The 27,172-nt window shown below is 48.3% G+C and overlaps 1 protein-coding gene across 1 annotated transcript; it reads left to right on the forward strand.

Annotated features, from left to right (window-relative positions):
* Positions 1–234: 234 nt before the first annotated feature.
* On the forward strand, positions 235–26,961 carry LOC115309592. The gene is made up of 5 exons (XM_029967860.3): positions 235–523; positions 7,623–7,712; positions 8,521–9,606; positions 11,381–11,436; positions 26,811–26,961. The coding sequence occupies exons 3-5, from the start codon at positions 8,522–8,524 to the stop codon at positions 26,855–26,857; spliced, it is 1,188 nt and encodes a 395-aa protein (XP_029823720.2). The 5' UTR covers positions 235–523; positions 7,623–7,712; position 8,521; the 3' UTR covers positions 26,858–26,961.
* Positions 26,962–27,172: the final 211 nt, after the last annotated feature.

A 27,172-nucleotide genomic window follows, 5' to 3' on the forward strand; every position in this document is an offset into this window, starting at 1 on the left:
CTTGAAAAGCATTCAAACGAAACCCGAACCGGAAGTGTTCGCGGCTCCCTGTCATGGCGGCCGAAGTGGCCTTGTGGCTCCGGCGGAAAAACGAACGTTTAGAGTCGTTATGGTAACGGCGCTAAAAGAGACAAGTCTGGCAGAGCACCAGACCATAGACCAGACTCTACTTCCTAGGCTCCATTCTCAGATCGCAACAAAGCCAGGCTCTGTCTGTGGCTACGACTTTGGATTTTTCGTTCCATCCCGCTTTTGCAGCTTTTATTCCCGTTATAGCGCTGGTACCTCCGTTCAGCGTTTTCTGCAGTCTACGTTTATTTTTTGACAGCTTCCTCCCACCAGCAGGAGCCCAAGCGCCAAATGATCCAGCGACCGTGTTCAGCGCTGTCCTAGCCTGCGGCACCCTTGACGCAAGCGGAGGTGTCAAAAAGAACGCGCCGCCGCTACACCAACCAACCCAATCGAAGCCAGCGCTTCAAAAAGACACTGCTTCATAGAGCCGTGTGTGACACCGGCTTAAAACGTGAGTTGTCAGCGTCTCTGCCGCACCACAAAACTGGCTCCGATGCATGCAACCGGGACCCTGAAACGTCACCGCCGTCGATCGGCCGGTAGAGGCAACCATCTCTGGCATCCAGCAGCCGCGGTGCTCTCGCTCCACTGATCTCCATCGTCTCTATGCCTATTTGCTGGATCGCGTTTGCCCGCTCCGCGAATGCGGCCTCTGGCGGCCATTTTTTTGGTAGAGTTATATTACCTCTAGCCACACCATAGTAGTATGGTGGCGCAATCCACCGCCCGTTAGATAGTGTCAGTGGCGGATCCAAGGGGGGGGGGGGGGGGGGCGACGGGGGGCCGCCCCCCCCCAAACAAAGTCGACCCCCCCCCCCCCCTCCCCCCTTCTCGGAGGGCAATTTGCCATTGGTGGATCCCCCGGTGCACAAGAAAGAATGGGAGAATAGTATCCTTACAAAATCCCCCCCCCCCCCCCCCCCCCCCCCCGAAAATGGAGTTCTGGATCCACCCCTGATTAGGGTACAGCTGGTGCATCCACTATCATCCATCCTTGGCAGACAGCGTTTTGGCAGTTGTGGTGGCAGGCTGCCATAAAAATAGCCATGGGTGATATTTCGTGCTTGATTGAAATTGTTGGACGAAACATATTGTTGAAACCCGGCATGAACGGTAGCCCAGTCTTTGAGGACACGGCAGAAGTTTCACGAAATCGCTGCATTGGGGAAAAGCAGCACAACTCGCATCGAAAGCGGATTTGGGCGATGGCGGGGCGCACGAACGCTTTTGTGTATCTCCGGCTCCTCATGTCTTGTAGCACAAGTGCACCTTTGGCAAAGAGGCCCCCCGTCATTGATAGGCCGTGAACATCTGCTGGCTTGCCTGTGGACAACAGCAGGCTCATCAAGCTTCAATTCACTTTGTTTAAATGCTTTTTATTTAGAACGTCGCAGGCAAATATGGTACAAAAGAATATATAAATCACTCATGGGCACATCGGCGCACATGTTTGTGGAGAGACCCCGATGAATGTATGCACTCGCGAGAATTCCCCAAATGATCACAAGCACATCCACAGTGTCTCTTGATCTGTATCCAAGCGTCCTGGAGCACCAGATTTCACCACCAACGAAATTACACCATCACCTGTCAACAGTATGTAAGGTCTCCCCTAAGTTGGGGGTCCCTAAAAGAAGGTGGTGGTAAGGGGGGGGGTATATATGATTTTGATTTCACTAATGCTGAGGCTTCGGAGGAGGATCTCAGACTACCCGTTAAAATCAGTGTAGGGTCTGAGACCCCCTGAGACCCCCCAGACTTTAAGCCCTGCCTGTCAACAATGTCGAATTGTAGAGTTGCCCGTTCCCGGTACGGCGTCTGCTTTTGATGCAAGCTGTGCTGCTTTTCACCGGTGCTGTGCTTTCGTAAAACATTTTATATCATAATTAACTGCTGCTCTTGTCCTCTATAACGTAATACTTTAAACGGGTCCTCAAAGATGGGGTTACCGTTCACGCCGGGTTTCAAGAATCTGCTTCGTCAAGCAACTTCAATCAAGCAAGAAATATCACTCACGGTGCAGTGTACTAACTAGACCCATGGCTATCTTTATGGCAGCCTGCCGCCACAGCGCTATCCGCCATATTACTATGATGGCTAGAGATAATATAACTCTACCAAAAAGATGGCGGACCGTGGTTGCGTTCCCGTCCATAGGCTGAGCTGGTCAAATGCAATCCAGCAAATAGATATAAGGATCAGTGTTTCGCTCCAACAGGGTCCCCCTGTACGGGACCGTTCAGCTGGCAGTGTTGCCAGATGGTCCCACCAAAAAACCGCCAAATGGCTGGGAGGAATAGCCCAAATATAAACAAAGCCACAAATAAATATAGCGTCTAAAAAAAAGTGATTTCTAAGCCTTTTATTGACAATTTTTTATAGTCGTACAAAACACGTTACATTCTCTTTTTAAACCCTCAGATGCACCACTTTTTGTGTACATTATGTCAGTTATTAATTAAAGAAGAAAAAAAAAAGCCTTGCGAGAATGGAAGTCCGTACAACAATGACCCATCCTTTGTAGGTTTTCAAAAGTACAAAACACACAAAGGCAGGTGTATTGTGAAGCTTGGGAGATATGATCGTACAGTAAAAGAAGAGAATACAGAAGCAGAACAGTTGGAACACTGGGAGTTTCAAACCAGAACCCCCAATATCTAAGGTCCTTACCAATATCCCACCTGACTCTTTTTCTTTGTGTAGGATATGAGTGTCCCCCATTCCGGTTCACGCTATTTCTGATCGTGTTGTCCGCTCTTGGGGTGGGCAACGACTGGAAGGTAGTCGATTGTTTAGTGGGGAAGCCGCGAATATTACATTTTTACGAACTTGGGTGCCTAAGGATTCTCACATTGGGCACCAAAGCATCATTTGGGGAGTTCAGTCCACGTCTGGTTAGATAATGTGATACTGGACCTGTGGTAACAGTCCAGTCTGTTTGTTTGGTTTGTTCCACCGAGCTGTGGGGAGACCACTTGAACCCTTCAAGCATTGCTTCTCTACGCATTGTGAAAACACTGAAGTTTGTGCAAGTTTGATGCTTTTCTTTTTCCTCTTTCTCCTCTCAACTAGCCAATAGAGAATTTTTTTCCAAAACTGATGAGAAGGTTGAAAATTAACTAGTCGAACCTGAGGTTCGACAAACGTTCGCCGCATCCCTAGAAATAGCCCAAAAATAGCCGCATAGTCAACCACCAAACTTCGACGCCAACACGAAAAATATGTAGCCCAATTCGGCTATATATAGCCGAAGCCCAATCTGGCAACACAGCGTGCTGGAGCGATACCGGTGGCGCAAATTCGCCCTAATTAGTCGTTCGCTTTTCCCATCGCACTGCCAGTTGCAATGGCGAGCATCGCATTGAGGCTTTCTGTCTGTTGAAAAACTGTGATCATTTTTTTAGGGAAGCCAACCTCTGCAAAGAAAGGTTGCCTGTGTGTCAGGTCTCCGGGGTGGAACAAATAATTCAAACATAGGAATATTTGTCGTCTGCGAAGTGCATCTCGCAAGTGCAAGACAGCTTCGACTGTAACATTCGCCTCAAGATAAATGCTCTTTTTCTTTATGGTTTAGCACGCTCTTCAAAGTCGGGGGTATTCGGACAAAGATGAAAATGCAATAGTGTTTAAATTGCCTTTTGCACACAGCTGTGCTGTCGCATACACTCCTTGAAATCAGGTCAGTGCTCTTAGTAACTTGAGTTACTGGCAGCTGGAAGCATGCCGCGCCTGTTCTAATTCATCCGAATGAAGCCAATGACTAGGCATGCACAGTTTGATTGCAACTCTGGGTCAGGTTCTAATAAAGAACTGAAACGGGACATCAATAAGGCCACCGCTCATTTGTTCCCAGGTATTTTGAGCGGATCAAACAACAAAATAAATTTCAAAAAAAGTTTACTATGCGTGCATCTGCCACTGCCATCAAAGCGGTAGAATCGCAATTCATGTACCTGCGTCAATAACACACTTATAATTTTATTAGTGAAGAGAGTGATCTCCAATCGACTTGCATTTGCGTCGTAAAGCGTCGCCTTTGTCAACTTATTTTTTATGTGACTGCCGAATGATGATTTTGAACAGTGTAGCGGTTGACTACTAATAAGATTTTTTGTGTCACTATTTTTTTTATTTGCTCTTTAGGGACAATTAAATTTCACATATCTTGAGTCTTTGTGCCAGGAAAGGATCGTCAATATTACTCCACTCTCTGCAAAAAAAATTTTATTTAATTTTAAATTTCAGCCCTGAATGTTTAGTTATTGGCCTTTGTGATGTGCCCTGTCCTCGTCCTCTTTATGTTGCTTTCAATTTATACATCTAACATTGCCAACACACTCTTATTAGTTGACCGAAGAATGTCTTAAGTTATGTTTTAGATTTCCTTGGAAAGTAATTATGCCTGTTGTAGGTTAACTACATCCTTTTAATAATATATTAAAAAAAAATCTAGAGTACAGCCGTCTGTGTAAATCTCTTTTCAACTATGCGCTCAAGTCAGCGCACAATACGGGCTATGATTATCTGCCTCATTTTCCCTCATCTCTTGCGCTGCTTACTCTCCTTCTCTTGTAAGCAACGGGGAACAAAATTGGTAGAAATTACTGTGAGAGCGCAGGTGAGCTTGGGTGTATATTAACAAGTTCGATGAATTGCCCGGGACTGGGGCGAAAAAACTAAAAATATATCAACTGTGGAAGAGAGATACCTCTTTCTGTCTCTTCCACGTTGATGTTTCTAGTTTTATCGACCCAGTTCCACTAATTCATCAAAATGCCAAAAACTGGCTGGTAAGCAAAGTGTTGGTTCTCAAATGTGAAGTTGTTTAAAAAAATATGGTAACTGCATATTCGGGTTTTTGTTGACAGCCATGGGGAACGTCAGCGTCGGATTGCGGGCCCCACGGACGCCAGCTCAGTCCGCCCTTAAAGTGACAGCTACCCCAAGCAACGCAAAAGTCTTGCATGCTCTCGCGTGTGATCTACGAAAAGTCCTTATTAACGTGACAAGTAAGCGTAGCTGCATTACTGCATCATGCGTCAAGATAGAGAAACAATAATTAACCCTGTCCTCCGCACAGCTGGCGATTCAGGTTTCTGGCAATCCTTCTTGAATCACCTCCCAGGAACCATGTAGAACTTTTCGGGAGACTGATACCTTTCTGTTTAATACGATGCTGTGACATTTGAGTACCTTTGGCATTCGGTGCATTACTTTACGAAGCGCGCGAAGCTAGCACGACAAGCGCACCAGCCCCCCCGCGTCATCTGCTACCCGCACTGCTAACAAGTATGGGCGTGCCCCGCCAGGGAGAGGAGTGGCTTTGCGTATGCACGGTGAAACCTCAGTCGCACAGCCCCATCGTCTCACTCATCCCGTTATGTTAACCCGAGGGATTACCCCGGGAAGTTTGTTTGCCAGGTGCGGTGTAGCTGTTTGCAGCACGTATCGCCTGCTATGCGATCCTTTTATTGCTACTCTGACGTTGCGAGCTTCCTAGTGCTGGAAATGCTATGCATTTCCAGCCGTGCGGTTATGCGCACAATGTCATGGGTAGGGGAGAAAGGAGCTAAAATCAGAGTGTTTGTTCCCGCAAGCCACCTCAGCAGACTGGTCATGTGCAGTCTCTACTGGTCTGTGCATTCTGCTCTTTGTGCTCCTGGTCAAAATGCTTGCTAGGATTGAACTCTGGCATACCATTGATTTTTTTCGTACGTTGGGGCAACGCAGTGTTGCCTCAATGCATGGTGTGGCTGTTGAAAGTCTGCAATCATCCACCACAATCCTAGCACACACCATCAAGCTTGTCATTTATGGAACTGATGATAAGTAACCAGGATAAGTAACCATGGAGGCGAATCCTGGTCGTGATGCCAGGAGTGCACTTGCACGCTAAGGACGTGCATCTGGATGTCCCGTAAGTCAAAAATAGCCATGCTTAGCCGGCAACCATATGGCGAGTTAATCGAGCCTAATCGTGTTCCTCGGTGTGTGAGAGTGGAGGTACGAGAAAGTGAGGGGTCTCTCTCTGCATGAGAGATGAGGCATGAAATGTGAGTGGGGGTGATTACGTCTTTGACAAAGCTCTGCTTCAGCAGGTGCAACTCTCTTTGGGGGTAGCAAACAATGTCTGCTGTGAGTTCTTCAATCATTGTAGTGGACCTGGCAGTGGCTAGTTGGCAAAAACAATGTACCCTTCAAACTACTTTGTTTCCTTTCTTGCAGGCCAAGTCCTGGTTCATAAGGAACCGGTGGAATTACGCAAGGCAGTCATTGTTATGACTAGCTGACTACGCCGGTGCTCGGCACCCTGACACCTGACGCTGCTACACCCTCTGCGCAAGGAGCAGACGAACTTGCTCACGCTGATTGAACAATACAGTGGATACACACAAAGATTTTTGTGTGTAACCACTATATCTTCCATTTAAAGCTCGATACCAGAATGCTGCTATCCCCCTACTGAAGGAGTAGACATACTTGATTGCTATATAGAATGGTGGTACTTTGGGACGGTGGAATATTCAGTGCTTTGGAACATTGGGAACTGTGGCATCATTTTTTAATCAATAAGCCAATACCCAGGGAAGCCTGTGTGGGCTAGGAAATGGCGATTTTGCTTCCTTGCAGACTTCCTTATCGTACGTATCTGCCAAACCTTGATCCATGCGACAAGCAGTGTCACTTGCTGGAACGTGCCATTCTGAGGCTGCTATGAATGGCCATCAACGGCAGGCTTCACCGCATTTTGTCAGAATGCTCCTAGCGAGCTCTTTGTCTAGTGTGTTAATGGAGCTGCGGCTTCATTTGGCTCACATGGACATGGGTCACCTACGACTTATTCCGGCTGGACAGCTTTCACCTACGTCTTAGGTTGTGGGGCTCATACCTGGAGTGCAAGGCCTGACGATTCATGGTCCTCATTCTGCTTAGGGTGGCTGTTCGTAGCATTTATCCTGTGGGAAATCTTACGAAGATTGGATGTTCTAGTTGCAGATTTTTTGTCCACAATTGGTGCTTCAATTAAGGTAACTCTTCCTCAAGTTTGTGCTGGAGTGCCAACTTGCAGGGCACCTTCTTTGCTTCACAAAAGGATGGAGCTTATTTTTAAGGGAACATCTGAAAGATCTATGGTGCCCAAGCCTAAGGTCATACATAACCCAGTGGTCTTCAAGGACACCGAGTCACAGTTGCAATGCAATGCTGTCTCGCGGAGTCCATTTGCACATCTACAGGGTCTTCGAAAAGTCTGGAATTGTAGAGAATGTTATTTTTAATGACCCCCTTTCTTCGTAGCATACAGATCCAGTCGATGCTTCCATTCCATTAATTCTCGGTTGATGATAGAGTCAATCCAGCGTACCTGGATTTGGATTCCAGGTGCTGCAGATCAATAACAATCTTTATGGCGTAAACCACGGCTATTAAGTGTACTCAAAAATTGATGTCAAGGGGTGTCGGGTGTGAGCTTAGCAGTGACCACTCCACGCTACTTCGGCGACCTATCCGGTGTCTTGGAAACTGATACTGAAGGTATTCTCACTCAACAGTGACCTGATGAGGTGCTGAGTTCCGTTTGAACCAACCTACTCGACTTCCGGGGTCAGCAGGCTGGGCATTGCTTCGGAATCCGTATTCAGGTAAGCGTCACTTTGACATTCTGTCTGTAGAAGAATGGACCAAAAATATGATTCTTCCCCTTTCCACTTTTGGATCTTCGGGAGTTTACAAACGGGCATTGTGTTCAATAACTTCGCCCGACATATAGATGTTGAGTTCGTCGGAAAACTGCCTGAACTGACAATGTTCCATCTGCCTCAGACGTAGCTCGTGCCCTTTGACAGAATTCCATGTGCCTCCCAGGGTCGTCCTCATTTAACTTCTAAAGCAAGAGCAGTTTGAAGGGATGCCGCCTATGCAACCTCAGGTCTGTTTGCACAAAGATATGGCGAACTGACTCCCAAAAGCATTTGCCGTAGGACGCAAAAAGTGCATCGCTGGTTTTGTATTCGGTGGCACTTATTGGCCGACCCCTTTGAGGTTTGTCGTCCATGCATCCTCTCCGGGAATGTTTGTATGAGCTTACTTGGAGAGCCTTGGGTGATTGGTTGCCTGTTAGAAAGTAAACGGTTCAACTCCTCAGCCACTTCTCGCTGGCTTTGGCTGCAAACCACAAGAGCGACCTCGATGCATTCCCTTTTAGTCGGAGCCATTTTCATCTACTTGAGATGAAAAGAAAACAAAGAAATTCATTACAATTCCAGAGTGTTAAGGACAGCCTGTAGAGCACCCAGTAACTGCTTCCACCCTCGAAGAACCATCTGCACGGGTTGAGGCAGTGGCAAAACTCTGGGGGCATGTCCCCAGACGTCAGTTCCGCAAACCGTAGGGATGCTGGTTGGCGCCCGCCATTTTTCCCGGTGCCATGTTTCCTCCTTTCCCGCCCAGGATGCCGAACGACGCACACTCCAGACGCCAACGCCGGGCGACCAGAGCCCGCGGTGGAAACCACAGCTTCGAACCCCGTGGTGGCCTCACTCCCCGCGGCAACCAAACTCCTCGCGGTGGTCACACTCTCCGCGGCGGCTTCAAGAACCGCGGTGGCATCGGCCCCTGCGGCGGCTTCGGCCCTCGCGGTGGCTTCGGCCCTCGCGGCGGCTTCGGCCCTCGCGGCGACTTTGGCCCTCGCGGCGGCTTCGGCTGTCGCGGCGGCTTTGGGCCTCGCGGCGGCTTCAACCCTCGTGGCTGCTTCAACCCCCGTGGCGGCTACGATCCCGGCTTTTTCCCACGCGGAAATTTCATGGGGCCACGGGGCGGGGCCAACCGCGGTTTTGTGCCCCGTGGCGCCGGCGGCGGCGCCGTCAAGAAGCTGCAAACCGTGAAGAAGCATTCGGTGGCCACGTGGACCGTGCATTTGGGCGAGACAGCCTATTCGTACGTGTCGCGCCTGCGCTGGCGCATGCAGGGTCGCCCGACACGGGACATGGCGCCGGAGAGAGTCGTGGAGCCGTTCAAGGGCCGCACTCTTACGGACCGCCTCCCGAGCGAGCCGGAGCCAGTCTGCTCGGAAGAGGAGGAGGAGGGCGGGCAGCTGTGTCCGTTGTGCGGGACCTTGGTGGTCCACTGGGACACGCACATGGCAGGAAAGCTCCATGAGGAGAGACTGAAGGCGCTCAAGTTGATGCCCACGGAGCCGACGCAGATGGACGTCATGGCCGCACTGCGCGTGCTCCAGGCGACGCGGCCGGAAATTATTGCTGCGTCGCTGGCGGCGGCGCCGCATGCCACCCAGCTGGCGGTAGGACGGGACTTAGCGGCGGGGCCTTCTCGCGACAGTTACGGGTCTCCCGGTGACTACGAGCTGTCACGTGGGGGGTGCGAGTCATCCCCCGAATGCTCCGAAGGGCCTCGCGACAACCTCGAGGGGTCTCAGTACGCCCACGGCCCGACTTACGACGACTTCGGGTCTTCTGATGACGAGGACCTGGACGGGGTTCCTGCTGATCGCCTGGACGACCTGGATCCGCTTCCCATGTAAGGCTGAGTCTGGGTTCGGCTGGCGCGTGGCTGCAAAAGTGCTCTTTGAGTGTCGCTTAGGTGCACTTTACACTACTGTAATATCTCGAGAGATAGCCCACCTAAAATTGAAAGCCAATTTGGTGAAAATAAGGAGTAGGCTCTTTCGGTGTGATAAAAAAATGTAGATGAAGTGCTCGTTTTAGATTCTGACCTGCGAAACTTGTAATCGCATGGAAGTGCGATGAACCATAGACGATTGTCCTTCGTAGTCATCAATGTTCTCTTATCTCCCGCCCTGGCTAAGTTACACCATTTCTTCTGAGGCCAACATTGGCCAGTGCCCTGCAATTACTGGAAGGGGGCTATCGTTCGGTGCCTTTGAAAAAAATAGCAAAGGAGGACAAAAAAATGGCTATCTTTATATTTCGGCCAGAAATACGGAAATAAAATATCTTGGGAGGGGGGAGAGGGTGGGAGCGGGGTGCGGTGCGCGTGGGTGGGAGGCATCTTGGGATAATGATATATGTATATATGTCTAGAAAGGAATATGATAATTCATTCAGATCATTCATTCCAAGATACAGCCATGTGCTGTCGGTTTTCGTCCATCCAAATCTTTGAGTCGTATCAATGCTTGAACTGGCTTCTTGCTGTAGTCACCTTATCCTTCGGTCTTAAAAAGGACGTGCGAAAAATTGTACAGAAATTTACACCCCTTTATGTGTTACGAGAGCAGGAGCTGCCGCAAAGCTAGCCAGCTGCCAAATCAATCTTGGCCTCTGGTCCGGTGCGTCACGACCTCTTGCTACGGCGGCGCTGTATGCTTGAGCCGAGCGACCCGCAGCGCCAAGAATACTTCTGTGCCATTTCTGTTGAGAGGATTTCATTCTTTTGGTGGAAAGGCTCGTTCATACGGCTGTGTCGACCGCGTTGCGCCGTTTCGCGTCATGCAGCACGGTGCCTCTCCACTGGGTTGTCGTAAGGTTCGCCATAGCAACAGCTCGATGCAAGCAGTCCTAACGCAGTCAAAAGCAACTGTATGAACAAGCCTCAACTCAGTGTCCGAGGAACAGCTGCAGCATTTGAGACAGCCTTGGCTCTCCTGGCCATTCTCGTTTCTTTTGGCGTTATTGGTGTTATGACAGAAAAATTCTATGAAAGCTTGTGGCCATTCTCGTTTCTTTTGGCGGTGTCACTTTATCATAAAATGGGAGCACCAGTTAGGAGTGTCGCCAGCCTTTAGGCCTTTGACGATCATGGCTCTACATGTATGGCGGTGGTTAAACTTTTGACGGTGGCCACCTAAATGCGAAACCGCATGCACCGCGGAGGTGTTGCTGTTTGTTATGTCTTTTGCTAGTTACAAACTTTATATTCGCGCGGTGTGTCGCTTTGCCGGGGCTATTTATAGCTTTCAAATTAGGCGCTCTGCGCATCTGACGCACGAGATCGTCCTTTCGCGTGTCGGCTGGTCTGGCAGTAGTGGTAACTGGAGTGCCGGCTCTTCAGATTCAAACTTCTAATGCTTTTCAGAATGAATTCAGAGACTGATAACTTCACCATCTGATGGAGACTCTCTCGAAAGTACCTCCGGTTCGGAATCTGAAACTGCTTGAGCTTTGGCGGTGGCAGACGCGCCTAAAACACAACCAAGCCATTACGAAGCATTTTTTGGGGAAAAAACTGAAGTGTCATACAGTTAATGCAATTATGGACAAAGCTGTTAGTCACATGAACAGAGCTTTGGAATCGTGGCACTGCAAACTGTTTCTTTTGTTCACTTTTGCAGGCGAGGACGCTCTCCAGACGACGACCTCTACATGCCACCGGCCAAGTTCCCGCGAGGTGATTATCCACGCTTTCTCGTGTCGATAGAAAAGGGTGTGGGAGGGGAGAGCCCAGACACTTTTGCTTTGGTTGGCCGTTTATTGTGGTAGTGTCCCACACGAAAATGAGACCATCCTCATCTGGATTATGAAACTGGTCCCAACTGAGTCCTACTGTGAATGAGACAATCTAGCTGGATCCAGCTAAGACCAATTCCCCAATCCAGCTGGAAGTGAACTAATCTTTACTGGGGGTACAGCGTGTGGCTTTCGTGCAATTCTGCCCATCTTGTTTCTTTTCTGCGTGAGTTGAAGTGATGGTCAACTTCCCGTGCTTAGAGTTCAATGTTCTAGTTGCGTTATTAGGATATTAGGATGTAAGCATCAGTCCAAAGTGAAACTGCATTGGCACAACTCAAGTCACCCCCAAAAGAAACAGATGAAGACGTAACTTGAAATGCACAAAGCACATTACAATGCAAAAGCTATTCTAAGCCTAATATTAAGAATAAGCGCATATCTCTCAACTTAGACACCTTGCCTTCAATTCCTTATTAAGCTTTCGATGTCAAAGTTGGGACTTGAAAAGCGGACGTCTGGTCTTGAACAGAGCATGACACCACACACAAAAGTGGTTGGCGTTTTGTGTCTCTGAACTGAAAGGCTAGTCATCAAGACATTCATCGTTGTAGAATCCCTTAATGTGGGGAACCAACCTAGAGATAAAATTTTTTGAGTTTGTTTTTGGTACTTATGCTGAGTGAAATGCGAGTGAGGACCAAAGTGGTGTGCATGCTAACTCTGTAGCACACTTTGTCTAACAACTGTTGGAACTCTGTAAACATATTTGTGGATTGAATGTACTGGCCAACTAGAAACCTTTATGCTACTTGAGGTTTGTTGATGGAGGCCGCAGGGATGCCGGGTCGATCACCCTGTTAACCCTTAGCGTTCTGCGGTTTTTCCTGCTAACACAAACCCCATGATGTTTCTTTTTTTTTTCCCCGTGGGGCATACACACAGTTCTGCTCCCAGTAGTGCGGCAGCATGCTTTATGTACGGTGTTTTCTTCATTGAGGACGCACTGATTTAGATTCACAAAGTTAATTGATGTCCGCAGGTCTCCGTCTTTAAACGCTTTCTATTTTCAATGCCTTCTGAAACATGGTACAGGGTATGGCAACATGAGTTGGTCCAACGACGTTCAGGCCGGCATTGCACAAAAGCCATGCGTGGAGCCCCGGGTTGGTTAAGCATTTAAAGGAGAGGTTCAAATGAACTGCCCCATTTCCTATTGTCACAATGTGGCAGTCAGTTTAATAGCTTACCATGCCTAGAGGGCACTATACAGCAGTTGACCCATTTCGGCTAGCTCTAAACTGGTCCAGCTCATACTGCCGCTGACTGTAACATACAAAGTGGCTCCTCGCGTGTTGAGGCCACTCTTCTTTCTTTTTAAGCAGCTCCTCGGGTTGCAAGGATTTATCCTTATTATCCAGAAGTGCAACCTTCTTTGTTCGAGTTTGAGTTCAGTGGTAATTTCTGCATCCCAGTATCCACCAGGGAGCATGGAGTTGAACCGTGTCAATATGCTGTGTTCAGATAAATCAGAACGCTAAAAATCCGGCCTTAGGGGCCACCCCTCAGGTCAATAATGTTGTCTATACCACAGAAAAAAAATAGCTTCTATTGTTTCTTTGGAGATGGCACGTACTCCACGTAAAAAGGATATTGCCTGCCCCAGTTAAGCTGATAGTGGGGCAGGCAGTAAGTTGAACACAAGTAAGGCCTCATTCACACAGCCGTTTTTTCTCCCATCCCGCCAAGAGCGCCGGGCGGCGTTTTCACCGGGGAGGGTGTTTTCGGACCAGTTTGGGACCCGAGTCTTGCCGCCGGACCTGAAGCGCGCCGAATGACTATGTTCTACGTTTTCGGCGCTGATGGAAGACGGGGGGCACCAAAGTTCCGTCCCAACGGGGGAAGACCAATCCCAAAATACGAAACTTTCGCTTAATCTGTCGGATTCTTAAAAGTTGGGTGACTGTGGCTGTGGCGAAAGAGAGAGGGGATTGATCGAACGAAGCCAATGAAGCTCTTTTCTGGAAGGAGTGGGACGACGGGCACGCTGTGGGATGTTTACGGCTCATGAACAACTCACAGGTTTGGGTGGAAAAGATGCCACAAACAAACAAACTTGTAATTTGAATTGGACCGATGTCGAGGTGCTAGAGCCACACCTTGGCGATAGATTTTCGGAGAGGCGGTAGGAATTGAGAACGAGTTGTGCTTGGCATTACGAACATTGTTTTATAGCAACGGGATTCAAAAGTTAAGGTGCACAGGATGCACACACAGTCATAAAAAATATAAAGGAATAAAGTTGAACCTCAATTTAACAAAACCCGAATTTACGAGTTTCCCGATTTAACGAACAAATTCGGATTCTCCCTCGCAGCCTATCCCGAAGAACGTCTTTCTCGACTTTACGAAGCTCCCAATTTAACGAAATAATTAGGGTGTCCCGGTGACTTCGCTAAATCGAGGTTCAACTGCATAACATATCTTGCGAGCGTTCCGCTCTTTGTAACCGCGACAAAAAAACGCAAATGCTTTAAAAGCGTAACAAAAGGAACAGAAGCCAAATCAAAGTCGCCATGCAGTTTGGAGGAGGAGGAGAGTCCAGTCAGGGTCCCAAGATGTCGGTGGTGGTCTGGTCCTTTGCTCCGCCATTCGGGGCCGAGAAGTCGTGGTGGCTTGGGCGCTTACGGTGCCGAACAGCGCTCGCTCACAAGCACACGCACATCGTCGAAGACTTGCTTGGGGCCCACCAACCATCCCGACGAAAGTTGCTTGGAGTTCGACCCCCTACTCTACTGAAGCCTTGTTTGGCATTCCACCAGTCATGCCTCCGAAGCCTTCTTCGCGTTCCACCAACAACCACACTGTGCGTGGTATCCACCTTCTTTCTTTTAGAGCGCAGCTCTTAGGGGCCCGTTTCCGGCTTGAGCGGCGTCGGCGTCGCCGTCGGCGTCGGCGTAACCGCGCGGTGCATCATGGGAAATGTCCCATAATGCACCGCGCGAGCCCCCCACCGGGGTCACGTGACTTCGTGGGGGGGCACGTGACCCCCCCCCCCCCCCCCCCCGAGGTCACGTGACCCCCCGAGGTCACGTGACTACCCTGAGGTCACGTGACTACCCTGAAGTCACGCGACCCCCTCCTTGAGGTCACGTGACCCCCGCCGATGTCGCGTGACCCCCCGATGACGTCATCGACACTGATGACGTCATCGACACTGATGACGTCACCGGCATCCACATCGTCATCGTCATCATCACTGATGACATCATCATCACTGATGACATCATCATCAGTGATGATGACGATGACGATGCGGATGCCGGTGACGTCATCAGTGATGATGACGATGACGATGTGGATGCCGGTGACGTCATCAGTGATGATGACGATGACGATGTGGATGCCGATGACGTCATCAGTGATGATGACGTCATCAATGATGATGACGTCATCGATGACGATTTGGATGCCGGTGACGTCATCAGTGATGATGATGACGATGTGGATGCCGGTGACGTCATCAGTGATGATGACGATGCGGATGCCGGAGACGTCATCAGTGATGATGACGATGACGATGTGGATGCCGGTGACGTCATCAGTGATGATGACGTCATCAGTGACGTCACTGATGTCGTCACCGGCATCTGCATCGTCATCGTCATCATCACTGATGACGTCGTCAGCGACGTCACTGATGACGTCACTGACATTCGCATCGTCATCGTCATCATCACTGGTGAAGTCATCAGTGACGTCACTAATGACGTCGTCGGTACCCGCATCGTCATCGTCACTGATGACATCATCAGTGACGTCAGTGATGACATCATCGGCATTGGGGGTCACGTGACCCCCAAGGTCACGTGACCCCCCAAGGTCACGTGACCCCCCAAGGTCACGTGACCCCCCCCCCTGGTTAGTCTAACCCCCCCCCCCCCAGCGCCCTTCCCTCCTCCTCCTCAAGAGCTGCGCTCTAATTCGGCGTTGCAGGGAGTTGTAAGCGGCTTTCACTTTTTTCTCTTTCTTCCTTTCCTCCGAACTTGTGTTTTTGGCGCTCGCGCATCTTACTCAAAATGGAAAACCAACAAAAAAGAACAAGGACAAAAACCGTTGAATTTTGTGACAAACGGGCATGCAGAAATATTAATTTATCGCTGAGCTGCTGCTCTCAATGGTGAGACCACATCGGTTCCTTTGTGATAGACTAAAAGCGATTTTAAGGAAGAACAGCCAAAGAAAGCAAATACGGTGGTCGATCATCGGGGAAGGAATGTGGTGTAAGGAGTGATTGATGTGAAACGTGCTCACAGTGGGTCTCGTCGTTTTTGTTTCGAAACGTAGAGGCTGATGAAATGTTTTCAAACACGCAACATCGTTATCGCCGACCGAAACACAAGCTCCGAGGAACAAAAGAACTGTGGTGGCGCCCATCGACGCTGATTTTCCACTACAATCGGGGATCGACGACGCCACGAAGTAGTCACTAATGCAGGGTTACAAGATTGGCGGTAGAGATCAGGGGAAGTGTGAAATTGCATATGAAATTAGTGGGTTACAGTCGCCGACCGATTTTTTTTAAACGTCCGATTATTGGGATGTTTCCGCCAAACCGTCGTTAACCTCATAGAGTTAAAACATTGACCGAAATTTCGGACGTCATAAAGCTTATTGCTCGATATTTCTGACATAACTTTGTGATTCCCTCAGTTTACAGTTACAAAACAGCCGCTGCAATAGCGCCGCGAGCTTAGTCACTGCCATTTTTGGTTGTTTTAATTTCGCCCTGTTGCCTCGATACCACATCCTATGCAATAAACAAGCTGGGTTGAGGCTTGGTCTAGTCGGGCTTTCCGGTTCCACTATAGCCAACGTGGCCGCTATCTGCCCATCCTTATGGCTCTTCCAGTTCTTCTCGTGGCCCGTGTTTTTCGAGTTCAACTGCGAGAAGAGCGGCTGCCTGCCGCTCTTGTAGTCTCTGAGCGCGAAGATTTTTTGCTGATAGGCTTAGTATTAAAGCGAGCTTGGTGGACTAAACATTTCCTTCAAATAGTGCCAAATGGTGCCAACAAACTTTGCTGTTTGTGCCAACGAAGCGCCAACAAAGCGCAGCACCATGGTGAAACAGATCAACAAACAAGTGAAAAGTGAACAATATAAAGCGGAAGTTGCACAAGGACTTATAATTGACATCAAACAAGTGGAAAGTGGCGAATATGCAGCAGAATATGCGCAGAAATTTGATATTTTGTCTGAAATTGGTTTTTCAGACTGCTTGATCATTCGGATAATCTCGGGGTCCCCTTTGAGTCCGAAAAATCGGTCGGCGACTGTATACCGGTTATAGTCTTACGGGATACAAAAGTTTGATGCAGAATTTGAAACATACAGAAAGGTTTCTAGGGTAGGTGGTGCAAGCTACCACCCAATATGGAGGGCATAGCTGCCAGCATCCATCCATTCACGTAGCCACCGCCCGCAGCTCCGTCGCCGATGGTTTGAACACTCCACCATCTCGATTTCGGCACGGCGCCCATGGCGCTTGCGTCGGGACGGTGCGAGGAGCCGATTGTGTGTATGAGGCCCAACAAGTATATGCGGACCAGTACTTGAAGCGTGGCTGGTATGCAATCTCAAAAAACCCGTAATTCAGCTCTTGGCTGTCTAGTGCTCTGTAATAGTTGATTTGGCTTAGGACCCCGATAATCCCCGTTCTCTGTCGCCTGTCACCTATGAACTCGTTCAGCTTGAGGTCAGTGCCCCAAGGGGAAGTACAGCTGAAACTTGATTTTATGAAATTCCCGATTTAACAAAACAAATTCTGATTCCCCCGCATATTCCGAGAGGGCTCCATGCTTTTATGAACTCGAATTAACAAAATGGTGAAAATTCCTGGCACATTTTATGGTGTTAATGGCTCTGGGAACAATCACACTCTTTTGCACCTTGGCGCACATTTCTGACGGAGTTTGTGGAAAGTTCCGGTGTTCTCCTGGTAGTCATAGGGACGGCACGGGTTCACGTGTTGCGTCTTTTGGGTAGTCCACTGTGTCCCTGTCGAAATAGTAGAAAGCTCCTCCTGGCTTAATAGCGACGAGATGTTCTGGGGGTGCCACCTCGTGTGTGCCCCCGCGCGACTGAACTGGTAGGATGCGAGCAGACGACACGCTATGTCGCGGCACGAAGTGGCTATGTTAGTTCACATTTATGCCGATCAAAAATGGTATAGTTATAAAAGAATGTGCATAACGTTTTTGTGAGTGATCTTTCTAATGAATAACAATGCCTCGAAGTTGCTTTTTATAGTAAAGGCACTTTAAGATATTCAAAAAACAAGCTGGAGCTTCACATTACGGTTTGCGCAGCGTGTGTCAGGGCTATTCGCAGCCTCTCCGTTTCTTGGTTCCTCATATCTGTGGAGGCTGCTTAGAAAATGGTTTTTGCATCCATCAGAGTAATGGCACATTCACACAGGTTGAGCTGTGTTTGCGAAGCGGATGCGGTTCGCGAGGGACCCCTTTCAGACACTCCAAGACACGGTTTCTCAGTGATCACGCATGATCTTTTGAGACTTGCGTATCGCAACATTGTTTTACAGTCCAAAATCTAGTTTAATCCACGATCCGAAGCCAAAATTTGGCTATTTTAGTACTGAAGGTTTTTCTTCAGGATGTTTGCACATATCACGAGTTCAGGCAGCGAAGAAAGAGACATGGATCCGCAAAACCCGCCTGCGATTCCCTCGACTTCGCACAGAAGCAAAGTCCAGCTAGGCGCACCTTGCTAACTCGGAAGAGGATGCCCCCTACCCTTCCTTCGAAGTGGACCCTTTCTGCATGAGTAGCTGACCTTGCTTTCATGATAGGGACCAGTTTTTCCCCTGCATTGTTCGCTCTTATCATTTTCAGAGTAGTAAGCTTGACTGGTGGACCGTGTTGCGGGGAATGCGTTTGATGCTCGCTGGTCGTGGCTTTGTTGGCGGCAGACTCTCCTCTTGTCACTCCCATGTCGATCGAGTCTGAGGTTTGTTTGATATTAATCTCAAATAAACGCCGTCAAATAAACGCCATCTGGTATGTACACTTTATTTTCTAGATAGGTTCCCTTTGTTCCTTTTGGTAGTGGAAATGTTACAGGTCGAGTTAGCGCAGGTACCCTGCCAGCTCCACGGTTGCGTGTTGGCTGTCAGTGATGTGATTGCTGCGCCAATTGCGCCAAACTGCGCCAAGGGGCTAACCCTGCTACATCCTGCTACATTTTGCCAAAATATGGATGATCTGCGCCAAGCCTGCGCCAAAAGACCAATTTTGGTCGTCTTTCGAAACCGATACTAAACTGAGTGCCGTAATTGAGCATGCGTGAGCTAGGTAGCGCAAGCGGCTGTCCAACAAAAAGTACCCTCTATCAATCGTCCATCCGGGCTGCATAGTTTTTCCTGACACCTCTCGTTTCACGCTCTCGTCGTTAATGTGTCTCGTCGATCGCGCCTTAAAAAAAAGAAGAAAAAAAAATGCAACGATTGACGCGGGCGTGTGTTGACGCTTCAGTGCCTCAGTCATTGTACAAAGCGCTCCAAGTACTTTTTGACCCTGACTCGCGATGTCTCGTTTTGACCTGACTCGCTCAGGTTCTTTTTTTCTCTGTGTTTAGCTTGTGCCTCGCCTGCCGGCCTGGCAAGCACGTGCCGCTGGACAGTTTTTTATTATATGCTGGACAATTACACTTTGCATACAATTTTGGGAACCAGTTGGCGACGGAGCGGAGTGGCATGGTGTCTGTTTCGATAAAACAGCCATCTCCGCTCGCGCGACGAAGCACGTGCAAATGCAAGCCTGCCGAAGTTGCCCTCATGTGCATGCGAACATGACTGCACGACAGAAGCACTAGCCGAGACGCTTGCAACCCATTGTTTTACGTTTGCTTACTTTTGACGAAAATCTGGCACGTCGGGAACCAGTAAAATGGTGGCAAGCGGTTTTTCGGAATTGCTCGGCAACGCCCACAGCACTTTTCACTTGTGGGATGTCTCAATGTCTCTTTGGAGACATTGAAAGTGGGAATTCATTACTAGCCACAGGCAAAGTGAGGCTTGCAGCAGCGTTGTAGAAACTTTCGGAAGGCAAAAAGAAAAGCACCCACTAGTCTTAATGCACCTTTGTCTTGTGTACAATTTCGCATTGCACTGCAGTAGTTACGTGTATCATCAGTTGGAGACAGCTTCCATTTATTATATCATATAACTATGGTAGTCAACCTAATGCTGTGATATTTACTAAGAAGCTGGTCATTTTTAAATAAATTTTAATATGTGCTGTTTGTGTCTTTTTTATCTATAACGGTACATATATATGTATAATTTAACGAAAGCATTGCAAAATGTGTCATGTCATTGGCATTTCAGTTACATGTTGAAAGACTCCCAGGTGGTCTAACTTGACCATAATTTGTTTATTGCGGCGAGCGAAGGGTCCTTCGTTCGTCCAGCACTTAAAACGAAAATATGTTTATTTTTCTAAGAATATCTGCTCCAAAAGCCATTTTTGCTGCTCCGAAACACTGTTTTGGCTGCTCCAAAAGCCACTTTTGCTGCTCCAAAACACTGCTCTGGCTGCTCGAAAGGCCAATTTTGCTGCTCCAAAACACCCTTTTGGCTGCTCCAAAAGGTGCTCCAAAACGGCTTAGGCCAATCACATCACTGGGCTGTGCACTTAGGCTCATGATGTCTCTAGCGACCTTCCTGTCGGTCATACACGGCGTCGAAAGCTTTCAGTAGTTCATCCGACTGCCTTAGTGAGTACAAAAGCTGTGATTTCGGTCGACCGGGTGTGGGTTCCGATGTTCTACAGGCAAAGACGAACAAGCCAGTGCAGTGAAGAGCTTTGGCACCCCGAGTAATAAACTAGTTTATCCTAACCAAACCACTGGAACAAAGCCTGTTGAGATTATGACTCAATTGTTTTCGCGACGAATTCAAGTGACGGACGTAAACTGGGTGCGGATCTGCCTCGAGTGTGAATGGGCCATAAGTGATGTGCTGCCTTCTTAGCTGTGCACATGCTCATAGTTGCGTTGCAAAGCGCCGCACACTTGTTTCAGCTACATTGAGCTCCGATACAGACGCTTCTATTCAAGTGTGACTCGACAGGGATGGCGCCAAAGGGAGGCAAGGGGTGGCGACTGCCTCCCCTCCAATTTGTCTTGCCACCCCAAAATAAAATAGCCCCCCCCCCTCCCCAGCAGTAGCCAGCCGCCCGTCGTTTTCCTAATTTCCGCCCCAAAAGATTTCGACGCCATCGTGCCAAAATCTTGCTTTTTTTTTTTTTTAGTGGGTAGGACGATAACTTTTTACCCTGAGCAGGCAGGCGAGGCACAAGAGGCAGCGGCCGGGGAACGAACACTTCTTTGTGTGACTGACCTTTCCGTAGCCTGCAAAAAATGAAAGCTTTCTTGCCTCTCGTCGAAGCCGAGGGAAAGGAGCTCAGCCGTTTGCCCCTCGCCGTTTCTACACATTGTAACGCGGCCCCGACTTCCTATTAACGGCGCCCACAAGTCCCTGAGATAACACCCTGTCCCACATTCCCACGGGTTTCTCCGCATCGCCAGCGGGATAAGCTGACCTTCGGTGCTATCCCGATTCCCTCAAAACAGCAAGGCCACGACCGGTCAATTACGGGTGAGCCGTCTCTGGCCGTTGCCAGAGACAGCTCACCCGCAAGCGCGGTACCCGGGGGATTATCTGCTTGGCGACCAAGGACCTTGGCTGAACGCTGAGCCGGGGAGCCCACCCTTTCCACGAGAGCGACACTGCTGGTGACATTGCCGTGGCGAGAGGGAAACCTTCGCTTTCTCCCTTTCTTCCTCACCCATGAGGGGAGAAAAAGGACGCTGAAGCTGGAAGCATTGTGGAGAGCTATACTCTTGGGTACGCCATGGCATTCATTCGTCCGATAAGTGACTTCTTTCAACGAAAGGGGACCAAGCGAAAAGTTCAAGAGAATGTCGCCGAACCTGAACCCGCCAAAGAAAAGCTTTCACTTGATGGAGAGTGTGTGCTCAACGCAAGCGCCGGGGAACAAGAATACAAGTCAACTTTTGGTGACAGCGATGGGGATGGCCCGGATGATGAGTTCCAGAGCGAAGAACTCCGAACGAGAGCTCCTGATGTAAAGGTCGAAATGCCTCCTGATGTAGCCAGGACAGCCCATGATTCGCTGGCACTGCCTGTGCTACAATCCTTTCCTGTTACTAAATACGGGAGCGACGGCAGGACCTTCAAGTCTGAATGGTATACCAGCTTCCCATGGTTGGAATGCAGCGTGACTTCGAACTCGGCATTCTGTTTCGCCTGCCAGATGTTTTCAACTGGCAATGAACAGAGGAGTGGAAGTGCTGTGTTTGTGACCGAGGGCTGTCGGAACTGGAAGAGAGCGCTTCAAAAGGACGGCGGACTGCGACTCCATTCGAACAGTGTGGCGCACAAGTTGTGCCAGGCCTCATGGGCATCCTTCAAGCAGATGAAAGAAAAGGGCGCCGAAAATTCAGTCGCCGTGCACCTCAGCGAGGCGTATTTGAAAGAGGTAAGAGAAAACCGCCACTATATCTCTTTGATAGCTGACGTGCTGAGGTTTTCTGCAACACAGGGGATTGCCAAGAGAGTGGACGATGAGTCAGCCTCAAGCGAAAACAAAGGAAATTTTCTTGAGCTCCTTCAGCTTGTAGCGGAAAGCGATGCCATTGTACTAAAAAAGCTGGAAAATGGCCCTGCCAACGCGAAATATACTCACCATTCCGTTCAGGATGAGATACTCTCAGCAATGTCAGATATGGTTTTGCGTCGTTTCAAGACCGAGGTGGACAGCGCTCAGTGCTTTGCGCTTATAGTGGACGAATCTAGAGATATCAGCAAAACGGAACAGCTCTCTGTGGTAGTCCGGTATTTCCTGAACGGATCCGTCTACGAAAGATTTCTTGGGTTTAGAAGTGCCAAAATGCTAGACGCTGCCTCTCTCCTGAGCTACATGAAGGAAACGCTTTCCAGATGTGGAATTCATCTTGAGAACTGCATCGCACAAGCCTATGACGGTGCAAGCGTAATGAGTGGCAAGAGCAAAGGTGTTCAAGCCCTTCTCAAGTTAGAAGTACCTCAAGCCCTGTATCTCCATTGCTTCAACCACCGGCTGAATTTGGTTATTGTCGATGCCTGCAAGAGCTTTGATTCTGCAAGGACCTTTTTTTTTTTCTCTTTAATAGAGATGTTGTATGTCTTTTTGGGAGGGTCTTCCACACATGCGCTGTTCATCACAGTTCAAAAGCAGGTGTGCGGCACAACGATCGAACTGAAAGGAGTAAGCGAGACAAGATGGACATGCCAAGTTAACGCATGCAAAGCCGTCCTACACGCGCTTCCTGCAATAATTGTCACACTCGCAAAGATCGCCGACCGCAGAAGATCAAGATCAGCAGAAGCACGCGGAATTTCGCATTAGCTGAACTTCACGTTTGTTTCACATCTGTGTATCTTTAGTGAGGTTTTGGGTGAGCTGCAGATTCTTTCAGATTACCTGCAGAACAAGAACTGTGACCTTACTCATGCCTCCATGATGGTCAGTGCGGTACTTGAGCGATTTAGATGCCTAAGGACGTCAGAGGGTTTCTCAAGCATTTGGAGCCAGTGCTTAAGCGTTGCAGAGACAAACAGAATTCGTCTCGTAGAAGAGCGAAGAATCAACCATCTGCCGGCGCACCTTGCAAAATATCTAACAGAAGCCCAGCTGCCCGGAGAAGACCCCAGCTACTCCACTGAAAACGACTGCCGTGTGCACATGTTCCTTCCCATCTTGGATAGAATGTGCGAAAAACTTAAGCGAAGATTTAGCGACAGTGATCTCATCCTGAAGGGCCTGAACTGTTTTCAACCTCAACACGATCGCTTCATGGACATCTCGCTGGTCGAACCGCTAGCAAAGCACTACTCGTCCGACTGGGATGCACTTGTGGCCGAGATGAAACTGCTTCCCAGGGTTTTGCAGCGATACGAAAAAGAGAATGGGTGCAGTGTGACCACCACAATATTGTTTGCCAAATTTTTAGGCAAATTTAAAATTGCCTTTCAGGAATCGTACCGTCTTTGTGTTATAGCGTTGACTATCCCTGCCTCCAGCACCGCCTGCGAACGCACATTCTCGTGCCTTCGTCAGCTGAAGACGTATCTGCGAAACAGAATGTCTGACAAGAGACTCGCGAACTTGGCGGTTCTCGCCGTGGAGAAGACCACCGCGAAAAGCCTGGAACTAGGTGACGTTGTCTACGCCTTCGATGCTGCCCATCACAACAGACGGATTCGACTTCACTGAACTTTGGGGGACGAGTGCGAACGTGCCTTAATGTGAAATTTCAGAATGTAAATATTTGTAAATAACGAACATGTGATATGTAATTCAGGTTGTAAGTACACTGTCAACCAAAGGAATAAACTGAGGTGATAAAAAATGTTATAAAATATTTCGAAGTGCTTGGTTCTTCCAGTTTTACGTCGTCGGCAGTGACTATTCTACGCAGCCATCGACCATTACTTTTTTTATTATTCGCCTTTTAAACATGTGAAACTATACCGGAGATGGCGGCAAAGCGATGTTCCCTTTTGTTTACACCATTTTCGGGTAGCTGCACGACATTAACAACCTCCATCTCACTTCCAGGTTTACTGGCCGCCAGCGCTTATTTTAGCTGTCAGAACCGACCTCCCAATTTCTCATAAACCCCCCCCCGAAAATGTACCACGCCTCCCCACTGCCCCCCCAATCTGGAAAGCCTGGCGCCGTCCCTGGCTGACGAACAAAAGCTTGAGAGCAACTGACGCTTAGCTTCTCCTGCACCCAATACATTCCAAAAAGGTTTGTCACACTGCGACTTCTGCTCAAAAGAAAGGCACAAATTTTTGAATTTTCGGAATTGTCAGACAGGGCTTGACGAATTCACACAATTGATTAGTTTGTTCTATCCAATTTTACTAAGAATTGTTTACAAATTTAAAATCGCTTACTGACAAGTGCATCACACATTATGTACATTTGGGTCAGCAAAGTTGAACATACAAACGGTTGTAATTCACAGCAGGTGTATGCCTCATTTTTTGGGATGCTGAAGTGTCAATCAAACATATAAATGCTAGTAGGTAATTCATGGCGGGTGTATACCTCATTTTTTAGGACACTCAAGTCTCACTGACTTGCTAGATTTAAGACTTCAATCAAAAGGGGGTCTCGCACGTTTTGCGTTGACCAGATGAATATGCAGGGAATTAATTGAAATGACTCCGGAAGCCAGCCACCGCTTCTTCCTGCCAGTTATTTTGAGGAAAAGTTTGTTTACTGGTTTACACAATTCAAGAAGGAGCCAACTTGGAACTAATAAGAGACCAGCTGTCCCAGAATACATTGGAACCAACAGGACAAAGCCGCTTTCATTGAAGTGTTTACTACACATGCGAGAGGTTCTCGAATTTCACTTTTCTATTTTGAATTTGATGAGATATCCCTTTCTCAGTTTTATTTTGTCAGAATCACAATAAAAAAATACGTGCTATTCGGCGTGGTAGGTGTTGCAGTGGGGTAAAGTGCTGATTTTAATCATCCAGCTTCTTGTACTGGGGTAGAGAACAGCATTCCACCATCTTAGTGCTTCAACACCTCAGCGCCAAAAGTGTTTGTTAGCACGACTACGCGTGCCAGTTTCAAGCTTTGGTAAAATGTTGTACTGCAAATATCACTTCACCAAATAAACACAACGCGAGAAAACAGGCTTTGCCATGCGTTACCCCAACAGCGCATGTAGCGAGCTGTTGAGCGGAGGGATCCAGAATGTGCGCGGTCTGTCCCAGTCTGTTCTATTCGTGACATCACAAACGATGATGATGATAGCTAGAGAAGCGCCCTCTGTAGTTTGCACACGCCATCAATACGATTGCTTGATGCGTTCGGATGACCTTCTGAACTCGATTGCTGTCTTTGCGTATTGATTGTTTGGAGCTCTGACATTCTTCCATGTGGGAGGCACTCCAGTAATCTTCTCTAAATTGAGACGCTGAGCTCTATGCGGTCCTTGTTCGGCGGTTGTTTGTTGGTGTTGGGGTCTTGGAAAAACTTCTCTCCCTCTCTCTTTCTTGTGTTTCGGCTGTAGATGAGTGACTTAGCCAGTGCAGTACAACTGCTAACCTGGGGTCTTTAACATGCACCATGCAGCTATCAAAAACAAAATGGGTACAACATTTTCTCCAGACGGCCTTAATCAAAACATGGCTTAATTTAAAGTAATCATACATTTTACAAATCTGTTTTAATATGTAGAGCAAACTATATAGGGCTCCAGTGCAAACTACACCTGTTCAGTGAAAAGAAAAAAAGAAAAAGGTGTAGCCACTCTAAATTACAAGTGGGACTACTTGGCTTAAAGTGGGAGATAGCAAGTGGGACACCTGAACCAAAGTGGACCATTTAGAAGTTAACTGGGAACAGTTAGAGTGAAAGTGGGACCAGTTAGAGATAAAGTGGGACCAGTTTGAGGTAAAGTGGCACCAGTTAGAAGTAAAGTGGGACCACTTGTACAACCACTTTAAATTTTCACTTGGGTAGTGATACACAAGTGCATACCGGTAAGATGCTCATTAAGATCGAAACAAGCAGGGGTGGGGATTGAACCCAGGGTCTCTGGGTTCTGCAGCGCGAGCTTTTGTTCCACACGCTCCGAGCTGGTGTGCTCTAGCCGACTTAGCCATCATTCCTTCTGCTTTATCTTTGGCAATCGCTCCTGCTGGGTGGGGGTTTGTGCAGCCGAGCTGCCTCCTTAAGCAAAGAGCTGGCTTTTGTAGCCTTGTAGTGGTATTGTTGTTATGGTTGATTTACTCGAGGAAGGGCTGAGAAGCAAATATTTAGACGAAGCAATACTCAGTCTAAAAGAAAAGAGAATAGCTCAATATCTGTGAACATTTTATATGAGCAGAGTTCTTTTTCAAGCAGTAATGAATCGACGATATGAAACTATAATTTACGGCGCATGTAGCGCTTGAGGCATGGGAACAGGGGCTTGCAGCCGTGGGATGCTTGCGAGTTGCATCCCAGAGAGTCGCGGGCTGCGTGTTTGAGACCTTTGTCCTAGGTGATACTGAAAAGTACTGCATTGTTTTTTTTTTAAAGAATAATGAGTCGGAGTTGCCCTTTAAAGTGGAACGGAGCAGTAGCAGTACCTTGTGTGCCGAATACGTCGCCCATGCAACCATTTGGTTTGTTTATTTTTTCATGATTTTTGTTCCCCCAGGTATGCCACCTGATCAAGGGGATCCACCTTCATTTGGCTGGAACTGATCGACCCATCATCAAAGTCGCTGCCATTATTGCATTCATCTCTGTACCGTTTACTTCTCTCACCAAAACATTGACATTAAAGTTATCTCCACAACATTGTAAAACTTTAGTCTGGTCAGTGGCGTCAGAGCAAAAGAAGCAAGAGGGGCAGCCACCGCCACCCCTTACAAAACAATTTGGGGAAAAAAAAAGGAAGATCCCCCTCCTCCCTCCTGTCACCCCTTCTCCCAAACACTTCCAACATCTCTGAAACTGATGCATTGCCCAGAGTGTAGGCATTGGACATTGTAGATTTTCGATATCTCTGTGTTTGTG

Source organism: Ixodes scapularis, unplaced genomic scaffold (assembly GCF_016920785.2).
Source record: "Ixodes scapularis isolate PalLabHiFi unplaced genomic scaffold, ASM1692078v2 PGA_scaffold6__148_contigs__length_123643588, whole genome shotgun sequence".
Classification (NCBI taxonomy): Eukaryota; Metazoa; Arthropoda; class Arachnida; order Ixodida; family Ixodidae; genus Ixodes; species Ixodes scapularis.

Bases quoted from the DNA above. Each gene is read 5' to 3' on its own strand.
- LOC115309592 (XM_029967860.3), top strand. From the start codon at position 8,522: ATGCCGAACGACGCACACTCCAGACGCCAACGCCGGGCGACCAGAGCC. The intron at 9,607-11,380 runs GTAAGGCTGAGT...TCACTTTTGCAG, and splicing joins GACCTGGATCCGCTTCCCAT to GCGAGGACGCTCTCCAGACG. The intron at 11,437-26,810 runs GTGATTATCCAC...TTGTTCCCCCAG, and splicing joins ACCGGCCAAGTTCCCGCGAG to GTATGCCACCTGATCAAGGG.